The sequence below is a fragment of the Theropithecus gelada genome, chromosome 2 (assembly GCF_003255815.1).
Source record: "Theropithecus gelada isolate Dixy chromosome 2, Tgel_1.0, whole genome shotgun sequence".
Classification (NCBI taxonomy): domain Eukaryota; kingdom Metazoa; phylum Chordata; class Mammalia; order Primates; family Cercopithecidae; genus Theropithecus; species Theropithecus gelada.
Genome location: NC_037669.1, coordinates 92,472,134 through 92,483,015, shown reverse-complemented (window position 1 = coordinate 92,483,015; position 10,882 = coordinate 92,472,134). Strand labels below are relative to the sequence as shown.

At 48.3% G+C, this 10,882-nt stretch overlaps 1 protein-coding gene across 3 annotated transcripts in view; it reads right to left on the bottom strand.

Annotated features, from left to right (window-relative positions):
- The window catches only part of SMARCC1 (SWI/SNF related, matrix associated, actin dependent regulator of chromatin subfamily c member 1), a 202,416-nt gene extending 191,753 nt beyond the window's left edge, over window positions 1-10,663 (bottom strand). Inside the window, exon 1 of one of the 3 annotated variants that reach the window (XM_025374994.1) lies at window positions 10,588-10,663. Coding sequence is in view for 2 of the 3 variants with exons in the window: in XM_025374993.1 (XP_025230778.1) it covers window positions 10,169-10,363 (195 nt within the window). In the remaining variant the exon portion in view is untranslated. Of the gene's footprint in view, window positions 1-10,168; window positions 10,477-10,587 lie in introns of those variants that run through there. The other 2 variants (XM_025374993.1, XM_025374992.1) reach the window with 2 other exon arrangements.
- Window positions 10,664-10,882: the final 219 nt, after the last annotated feature.

Below are 10,882 nucleotides of genomic sequence, written 5' to 3'. Positions count from 1 at the left end.
GGTGAAAAAAAAAAAAAAAAAAAAATACAAAAAACTAGCCGGGCGTGGTGGCGGGCGCCTGTAGTCCCAGCTACTCGGAGGCTGAGGCAGGAGAATGGCGTGAACCTGGGAGGCGGAGCTTGCAGTGAGCCGAGATCGCGCCACTGCACTCCAGCCTGGGTGACACAGCGCGAGACTCCGTCTCAAAAAAAAAAAAAAAAAAATTAGCTGGGTGTGGTGACAACACACCTGTCCCCAGCTACTTGGGAGGCTGAGGCAGGAGAATCGCTTGAACCTGGGAGGTGGAGGGTGCAGTGAATCGAGATCACATCACTGCACTCCAGCCTGGGTGACAGAGTTAGACTCCGTCTCAAATAATTAATTTTAAAAACTTTTTTTCTTTTTTTTTTTTTGAGATGGAGTCTCACTCTGTCGCCCAGGCTGGAGTGCAGTGGTGCGATCTCCACTCAGTGCAAGCTCCGCCTTCTGGGTTCACGCCATTCTCCTTCCTCAGCCTCCCAAGTAGCTGGGGACAGGTGTGTGTCACCACACCCAGCTGATTTTTGTATTTTTTTTTTTTTTTTTAGTGGAGATGGGTAGTGTAGTCCCAAGTAGCTGGGACTACAGGCGCTCACCACCACGCCTGGCTAATTTTTTGTATTTTCAGTATTTCAGTAGAGATGGGGTTTCACCGTGTTATCTAGGATGTTCTCAATCTCCTGACCTCGTGATCCACCCGCCTCAGCCTCCCAAAGCGCTGGGATTACAGGTGTGAGCCACCATATCCGGCCAATTTTAAAAACTTTAAAAACTATATAATACTTTCCCTTTCCTTATACTATATTGATAATTTGCAACAAAAACTGGCAAGCCTGGTTTTTGAAGAACCATATACTTTTTTTTTTTTTCAAGACAGTGGTTTCTTGCTGTCTCCTAGGATGGACCACAGTGGTGTGATGACAGCCACTGCAGCCTCTATCTCCTGGGCTCAAGTGATCCTCCTCGACCTCCCAGAGAACTAGGACTACAGAGGCGTGCCAACACATCTGGCTAATTTTTTAATTTTCTGTAGAGAACAGTTTTCACCAACTTCTCCGGGCTAGTCTAGAACTCCTGGGTTCAAGTGATTCTCTCACTTTGGCCTCTCAAAAAGCACTGGGAGGCCAAACGCTAGAGACATAAAGTACTGCACCTGGCCCATATACTTTCAAGTGAAAATTTCCAATCACTTTTTCTCCAATTTACTCAACATAGTAAAATTTTAATAGATAACATTCAAGGGCCGGGCATGGTGGCTCACGCCTGTAATCCCAGCACTTTGTGAGAACAAGGCGGGTGGATCACAAGGTCAGGAGGTCGACACCATCCTGGCTAATGCAGTGAAACTCCGTCTCTACTAAAAATACAAAAAATTAGTCGGGTGTGATGGCGGGCACCTGTAATCCCAGCTACTCGGGAGGCTGAGGCAGGAGAATCACTTGAACCTGGGAGGCAGAGGTTGCAGTGAGCCAAGATCACGCCGCTGCACTCCAGCCTGGGTGGCAGAGTGAGATTCCAACTCAAAAAAATACATAAATAATATTCCATTTGGGCCGGGCATGGTGGCTCACACCTGTAATCCCGACACTTTGGGAGGTTGAGGCAGGAGGATCACCTGAGGTCAGGAGTTTGAGACCAGACTGGCCAACATGGTGAAACCCCATCTCTACTAAAAATACAAAAAACAGCCGAGTGTAGTGGCACACACCTGTAATCCCAGCTGTTAAGGAAGCTGAGGCAGGAGAATCACTTGAACCCAGGAGACAGAGGTTGCAGTGAGCTGAGATCACGCCACTGCACTCCAGCCTGGGCAACAAAGCAAGACTCGTCTCAAAAAAAAAAACGATAATAAGATTCAATTTGCTAAATAATTAGTGATACTCAACACAGTATTTTTTTTACCTGTTATTTGAGGTTCAAGGATACATGTGCAGGTTATGTAGGTAATTGCATGTTTTGGGGATTTGGTGTTAAGGTTATTTTGTCACCCAGGTAATAGGCACAGTAATCAATAGGTAGTTTTTTGATCCTCTCTCTCCTGCTACCCTCTCTCTAAAGCCAGCCCTGGTGTCTTGGTGTCTTTTGTTTCCTTCTTTGTGTCCATATGTACTCAATTGTATCTTTTTTTTTAAGAGTCTCACTCCTAGTCACCCAGGATGGCATGCAGTGGCATGATCATGGCTCGCTGCAACCTTAACCTCCTAGGGCTCAGGGGATCCTCTCACCTTAGCCTCCCGGGTCGCTGGGACTACACACATGCACCACCATGCCTGGTTAATTTTGGGGGCTTTTTTTTGGTAGTGACAGGGTTTCACCAGGTTGCCCAGGGTGGTCTCAAACTCCTGGACACAAGCAATCTGCCAGCCCTGGCCTCTCACTATGATTACAGGTGTGAGCCACCACGCCCAGCCTAATTTTTACTTAAGAATAAACTTCGGGCTGGGCGCGGTGGCTCACGCTTGTAATCCCAGCATTTGGGAGGCCGAGGTGGGCAGATCACAAGGTCAGGAGATCGAGATCATCCTGGCTAACATGGTGAAACTCCATCTCTACTAAAAATACAAAAAAATAGCCAGGCGTGGTGGCACGTGCCTGTAGTCCCAGCTACTCGGGAGGCTGAGGCAGGAGAATGGCGTGAACCCAGGAGGCGGAGCTTGCAGTGAACCGAGCTTGCAGAGAGATCGCGCCACTGCACTCCAGCCTGGGTGACAGAGCGAGACTCCACCTTTAAAAAAAAAGAAAAGAAAAGAATAAACTTCAAAGCTGGACACAGTGGCTCACGCCTATAATCCCAGCACTTTGGGAGGCAGAGGTGGGTGGATCATGAGGTCAGGAGATCGAGACCAACCTGGCTAACACAGTGAAACCCCATCTCTACTAAAAATATAAAAAATTAGCCGGGTGTGGTGGCAGGCACCTGTAGTCCCAGCTACTTGGGAGGCTGAGGGAGGAGAATCGCTTGAACCCAGGAGGCAGAGGTTGTAGTGAACTGAGATCGCGATCGCGCCACTGCCCTCCAGTCTGGGCGACAGAGCGAGACTCAGTCTCAAAAAAATAAATAAATAAAAGAATAGCCGGGCGCGGTGGCTCAAGCCTGTAATCCCAGCACTTTGGGAGGCTGAGACGGGCGGATCACAAGGTCAGGAGATCGAGACCATCCTGGCTAACACGGTGAAACCCCGTCTCTACTAAAAAATACAAAAAACTAGCCGGGCGAGGTGGCGGGCGCCTGTGGTCCCAGCTACTCCGGAGGCTGAGGCAGGAGAATGGCGTAAACCCGGGAGGCGGAGCTTGCAGTGAGCTGAGATCCGGCCACTGTACTCCAGCCTGGGCGACAGAGCCAGACTCAGTCTCAAGAAAAAAAAAAAAAAATAATAATAATAATAATAATAATAAAAGAATAAACTTCGAGATAGACCTGCTATGTACCCAAAAAAATTAAAAATTAAAACTGTGGCCAGATGCAGTCACTCACGCCTATAATCCCAGCACTTTAGGAGGCCAAGGTGGACAGATCACTTGAGCTCAGGAATTCAAGACCAGCCTCAACAACATAGTGAAACCCCGTCTCTACTAAAAATACAAAAATTATCCGGGCATGGTGCTGCATGCCTATAATCCCAGCTGCTTGGGAGGCTGAGGCAGGAGAATGGCTTGAACTCAGGAGGCAGAGGTTACAGTGAGCCGAAAGCGCGCCACTGCACTCAAGCCTGGGTGACAGAGCAAGACTCCGTCTCAAAAAAGGGAAAAAAAAAATGCTTCAAGTATATCTTACAAAACTGACAAAATACATTGTACATATCCACAAGATAACTTCATAATCTTTAATAAGCACAGGTTTCCTAAAGGAGTCATATAATGTACTGCACTTTTTTTGTATAAGGTAAAGCAACATAAAAAAATAATGACTGATCGTGCACAGTGGATCACACCCATAATCCCAGAACTTTCGAAGGCCGAGGAGGATGGATCACTTGAGGTCAGGAGTTTGAGATGAGCCTGGCCAACACAGCCAAACTCCATTTCTACTTAAAAAAATACAAAAACTAACCAGGCAGAGTGCCACACACCTGTAATTCCAGCTACTCAGTAGGCTGAGGCTGGAAAATCGCTTGAACCCAGGAGGCAGAGGTTGCAGCAAGCCAAGAGTGTGCCACTGTACTCCAGCCTGGGTGACAAAGTGAGACTCTGTCTCAAAAATAGTAACTACAATCTTTATTTTTCAGATAACTAACAATGCCAAACTCTATAGCTGAAAAAGACAATGTCCGTGAAAAAGGCTGTTCAGATGGAACCAAATCAACTTTTCAGGTAAATATACATATACATGTAAACATACATGTAAACATGTACGTGTGTGTGTGTGTATGTGTGTGTATATACATATATATATATATTTTTTGAAACCCAGTTTCGATCTTGTTGCCCAGGCTGAAGTGCAATGGCGCGGCTCACCACAACCTCTGCCTTCCAGGTTCAAGCAATTCTCCTGCCTCAGCCTCCCAAGTACCTGGGATTACAGGCATGCGCCAACATGTCTGGCTAATTTTTGTGTTTTTAGTAGAGATGGGGTTTCTCCATGCTGGCCAGGCTGGTCTCGAACTCCCAACCTCAGATGATCCGCCCACCTTGATCTCCCAAAGTGCTGGGATTACAGGCGTGAGCCACCACACCTGGCCTCAGGTAAATATTTATTTTTTTTGGCCGGGCGCGGTGGCTCAAGCCTGTAATCCCAGCACTTTGGGAGGCCGAGGCGGGTGGATCACGAGGTCAGGAGATCGAGACTATCCTGGCTAACATGGTGAAACCCCGTCTCTACTAAAAAAATACAAAAAACTAGCCGGGTGTGGTGGCGGGCGCCTGTAGTCTCAGCTACACGGGAGGCTGAGGCGGGAGAATGGCGTGAACCTGGGAGGCGGAGCTTGCAGTGAGCCGAGATCACGCCACTGCACTCCAGCCTGGGAGCACAGCGAGACTCCGTCTCAAAAAAAAAAAAAAAAAATTTATTTTTTTTGAGACAGAGTCTTGGTCTGTCACCTAGGCTGGAGTACAGTGGCATAATCTCAGCTCACTTCAGCCTCTGCCCACCGGGTTCCAGCGATTCTCCTGCCTCAGTCTCCTGGGCAGCTGGGATTACAGGCATGAGCCACCATGCCCGGCCTATATCTTTAATAACTATAGTGAATATAGGCCAGCTGCAGTGGCTCACGCCTGTAATCCCTGCACTTTGGCAGGCCAATGTTAGAGGACTACTTGAGTCCAGAAATTTGAGACCAGTCTGGGCAACACGGTAAGACCCTGTCTCTATTTATGTATTTATTTTTTTTGATACAGAGTCTTGGTCTGTCACCTAGACTGGAGTGCAGTGGCCGGATCTCAGCTCGCTATAACCTCTGCCTCCCAGGTTCGAGTGATTCTCCTGCGTCAGTCTCCTGAGTAACTGGGACTACAGTCGTGCGCCACCACACCCAGCCAATTTTTATATTTTTAGTAGAGAAGTTTCACCACGTTGGCCAGGCTGGTCTCGAACTCCTGAACTCAGGTGATCCACCAGCCTCGGTCTCCCAAAGTGCTGGGATTACAGGCATTGAGTCACAGTGCCCATTCTGAGTCCAATTTTTAATAAACTATAAAATATTTAATTCTGATTAGATTTTTTTTTTCCCAAATCATCCCACCGAATTACCAAACATGAAAATGCATGTAGGCAAGGCACAGTGGCTCACGCCTGTAATCCCAGTACTTTGGGAGGCAGAGGCTGGCGAATCACCTGAGGTCAGGAGTTCAAGCCCAGCCTGACCACCATGGTGAAACCCCAGCTCTACTAAAAATGAAAAAAATTAGCAGAGCATGGTGGTGGGTGCCTGTAATCCCAGCTACTCAGCAGACTGGGGTAGGAGAATCACTTGAACATGGGAGGCCGAGATCGCACCACTGCACTCCAGCCTGGGCAAAAGAGCGAGACTCCATCTCAAAAAAGAAAAAAAAAAACAAAAAACCCACTGACTCCTAATTAATAAATTTTAATTTTGATGTCATAAACAATCTGTTGGGTTTTTTGGTTTTTTTTGTTTTTTTTTTTTTGAGATAAGGTCTTGCTCTGTTGCCCAGGCTGGAGAGCAATGGCGCCAACACAGTTCACGGCATTCTCAACCTCCTAGGCTCAAATGATCCTCCAAGGACCCTTCCTCAGCCAAGTAGCTGGGACTACACATGCATGCCACCACAATTGGTGGGTTTTTTTTGTCTTTTTTTTTTTTTTTGAGAGTGTCTCATCATGTTACCCAAGCTGGTCTCCAACTCCTGGGCTCAAATGAACGTCCCACCTGGAATTCCCAAGTGCTGGGATTACAGACCTGAGCCACTGCAGCTGGCCCAATTAATCTTTTGATCAAAAAAAGTCTATCATATTCTATTTAAGAAAAGAAAAATATATTAGTCTCAAAATATTTCAAATAAGAGTCAGTGTGGGCCAAGTGTGGTGGCTCACACCTGTAAGCCCTGCACTTTGGGAGGCTGAGGCAGGCAGAGAGCACAGGAGTTCGAGACCAGCCTGGAAACATTGCAAAACCCTGCCTCTACTGATAATACAAAAAATTAATCAGGTGTGGTGGTTCATGCCTACAGTCCCAGCTACTCACGAGGTTGAGGTGGGAAATCACCTAAGCCCAGGAGGTTGAGGCTGCAGTGTGCTATGATCGCACCATTGCACTCTAGCCTGGGCAACAAAGCGAGACCCTGTCTCAAAAAAAAAGAAAAGTTCCTAAATGAAGTCTCAGGTATCTTTCATTTGAAAAAGAAGATAAATAATATCTATCATTTAGGACTGCTGTGAGGATTTTAAGTGAGTTATACTTTAAGTACCTGGCACATGGTAAATGCTCAGTTGTTCACTGAACGCATGAGCTGAATCCAAGAGTTTGAGGTTGCAGTGAGCTATGACCACACCACTGTACTGCAGCCTGGGCAACAGAGAAAGACCCTGTCTCAAAAAAATAAAGTAAAATAAAAATAAATAGGCCAGGTGCGGTGGCTCAAGCCTGTAATCCCAGCACTTTGGGAGGCCGAGACGGGCGAATCATGAGGTCAGGAGATCGAGACCATCCTGGCTAACCCGGTGAAACCCTGTCTCTACTAAAAAATACAAAAAACTAGCCGGGCAAGGTGGCAGGCGCCTGTAGTCCCAGCTACTCGGGAGGCTGAGGCAGGAGAATGGCATGAACCCGGGAGGCGGAGCTTGCAGTGAGCTGAGATCCGGCCACTGTACTCCAGCCTGGGTGGCAGAGCGAGACTCTGTCTCAAAAAAAATAAAAATAAAAATACAAAAAACTAGCCAGGTGAGGTGGTGGGCGCCTGTAGTCCCAGCTACTCGGGAGGCTGAGGCAGGAAAATGGCGTGAACCCAGGAGGCAGAGCTTGCAGTGAGCCCAGATCGCGCCACTGCACTCCAGCCTGGGCGACACAGCGAGACTCCATCTCAAAAAATAAATAAATAAAATAAAAATAAAAAATAAAAATAAAAATAAAAAACGACACTAGCAAAATCATGTTTACTGAGACTGAAACTGTTGTCTGCTCTGAAAATGCAGTATTACATGCACTAGAAACGGTTAGTTAAAACCAATGTGTACACAAATAGAAATGCATTGTGTAGAAAAGAAGCAAAGAACCTTCTGATAATATTTTCACCACTTCGACACTAACACCCAGAGACTGAAAAGATTCTGGCTGTCAGGCCTAGGGCATATATGATTCTCAATCTCAGTAGACCGTAGAAATACACTCTGGCTTTACAAAGTCCTGAGAAGTCAAAGACAACTTTGTCTATAAAGTCTCAGGGATAGTGAATCAACATTACCCTAGTGGTTTCAATACTACTGGGCAATTCTTCAAACTGCTTTGTAGCCACTTCCCTACCCACCCAAACAAATATCTGAAGGATTATCCACGCCTAAAGCTTCTTGTAGTTGGTCCCAAACTGATGCACACTGAACAGTGTGGAGAGGTAGAAATTACTGAAATTTGCCTTTTTCTACTCTCTTCCTTGATATTCAAAGGAATGTCTCTAGATTATTTTTCTTTGTTAAAGCTTCACTGAATTTAAGACCCAAAGCATTGGCTAAAAGGAATGTAATAAGAAAGAATTAACCAATATTTTCATAACATATTCAATTCCACTAGCCACTTCTGGAAGCTCTATTACCTACGTTTAAAAAGCGCGGTGGCTCACGCCTGTAATCTCAGCACTTTGGGAGGCCGAGGCGGGCGGATCACGAGGTCAGGAGATCGAGACCATCCTGGCGAACACGGTGAAACTTCGTCTCTACTAAAAATACAAAAAAATTAGCCAGGCGTGGTGGTGGGCGCCTGTAATCCCAGCTTCTAGGGAGGCTGAGGCAGGAGAATGGCGTGAACTCAGGAGGCGGTGGAGCTTGCAGTTAGCGGAGATCGCGCCACTGCACTCGAGCCTGGGCGACAGACCGAGACTCCGTCTCAAAAATAAAATAAAATAAAATAAAAAGTAACCAATTTATCACTGTGTAAGAAAGGGCAATATTACTAAAAATCTAGAGTCTAAATGTAATTTCGGCGGGGGGGGGTCCAAGCACCTAAAAATATTACTGTCTCTCACTTCCTCAAACTTCAGACAAGAAATGTAATTTTTCCCAGCTGACCTTCAAAAATAAAAAAGAAAGAAAGAAATGGTCATTTCTGGGTTTTGTTTTTTGTTTGTTTTTGTTTTTTGAGACAGAGTCTTACTCTATTACCCAGGCTTGGAGTGTAATGGTGCGGTCTCGGCTCACTGCAGCCTCTGCCTCCTAGGTTCAAGCTATTCTCCTGCCCCAGCCTCCCGAGTAGCTGGGATTACAGGCGTGTGCTGCCACACCCGACTAATTTTGTATTTTTTGGAAAGACGGGGCTTCACCATGTTGGTCAGGCTGGTCTCGAACTCCTCACCTCAGGTGATCCACCCGCCTCGGCCTCCCAAACCGCGCCCGGCCAGAAATGGTCATTTCCGAATGTACCACGTGTAATGCCAAAGGAACCCAAGATCCCTGCCCATGCCTAATAACTGCCAAACATTGACAGGCTTCACTGAGCTGTAGAGGCCAAATAAATAGGTTCCTAGTTTATCTTTTCATTCATTCAACAAATATTTACTAAGCAGCTACTAAGCGTAAGGCACTAAGTATCAGCCACGTTCCCGGATACACTGTAGTGAACAAAGCCCTTTCTTCAGTGCTATGATCCTCAATAGGAGAAAGTACAGAATTAAAGAGGGTGATAGGAAAACTTCAGAGGCTGGGGAGCCTTTTTGGCTACCTGCTTCATTACACCCTTTAAGGGAGTTCTCCGGAATATTTACACAAAGGGGAAGTTGGAGGAAAAAAAAAAATGTTATAAACAAGGGATTAAGTCAAAACTTTGAAAACTACTGACTCGGCGGAACTTCCATTCCAAAGGTAGGATAAATAAGTAAATGAATAATTTCAAAATGTGGTAAACACTACGAAGAAAATAAAAGTGACATAAGAAAAGTGCTCTAATAAAAACTGGGTTCTCGGAAGGGCCTCCCTGAAGAACACTTTACGTACAAGTGAACATTAACTCTCACGCCACACAGAACCAGAAGCACAATGAGGTAGAAACCGTCGTTAATAGTTCTTATCCATCCTAGAATTCATATTACCTGTTAGTAATTAACGAATACAATCATCCCAGTCGTTTAGCAAATCAACAACAGGTAGCAAACCCCCTCGAGACTTTGAATACTCTCTAAACAAAACTTGAAGCTGCTTTTACCACGCTTGCTCGGTCTTTAGGGATCATTGTTCATACACCTAAGGCAGCTGACAAAAGAGAGAGAGTCACACTCGCCTAGTGGCTGAGCTCGACCTGCTCTGGCACACGAGACTGAGCAGGGGCTTTCGCCAGGGGTGCGTGGGCTCAGAAGAACAAGCGCCTGACCCGTCAGGCCACCGGCGCGCGGGCGCCCAGAGCGGACGGCGGGGGCGTGGCGGGCCCTGCGCCTGCCTTTGTTGTCCCTCGTGGCGTGCGGGGGGGAGGGGAGGCCCGAGGCCCGCGAGGCCAGCTGCCGCCTCCGGCCCCAGTCGCGTGGTCTCCCGGCCCCCATGGGCGCGCGAACCCACCTTCTTGTAGTGCTTGCCCAGCCAGACCCGCACCGAATCCAGCTGGGACACCGTCTCCGGGCTCTCCCAAAACTTGGTGGCCGGACCCCCATCCTTCCGCCGATAAACGGCTAGGCCTGCGGCTACCGCCGCGGCCCCCGAGCCCGTGGCGCCTACCGCTGCCCCAGGCCCGCCGCCGCCAGCCGCTGCGGCCATCGTCGCAGCCCGTCGTCCCCACAGCCTGGCCCACCCCGGCCCTCGCGGTGTTTCCCGTTCGTTCCCGCGCGCGCCCGCGCGCGCGTAGCCGCCACTGCCGCTTCCCGGCCCCGCCCAGCCAACCCCCTTCCGGTGCGGACGCCCGGCCCCGCCCCCTCTCGGGACTGGCGCCGTATCCGACGCGAGCCCGCGCATACGCATGCGCAGCACTCGTGCGGGCGCGCCTTGGACTAGCACGTCCAGCCGCCTCTTCCGCCAGCCTCTGTAGGCTCCGTTCTCCCCTAGTGAGTGCCGGTTTTTGAGCCATGCTTTTCCCTCGCTAGCGACGTCGAATCGTTATGCGGTTAACAACCGCAGGTTGATTCTGTGTCATAGCCTGCCTCCGCTGAAGGGAAAAGGTCTGGTGCGAGAAGTGCCGAGGGGAAAGCCTGTCTAGGGTATCGAGTGCGCCGGGCCCGGCTTTCCCTTAGACCCTCCACCCCCAGCGGCCCGGCGGCATTTGGGAACAGCCATCTGGGA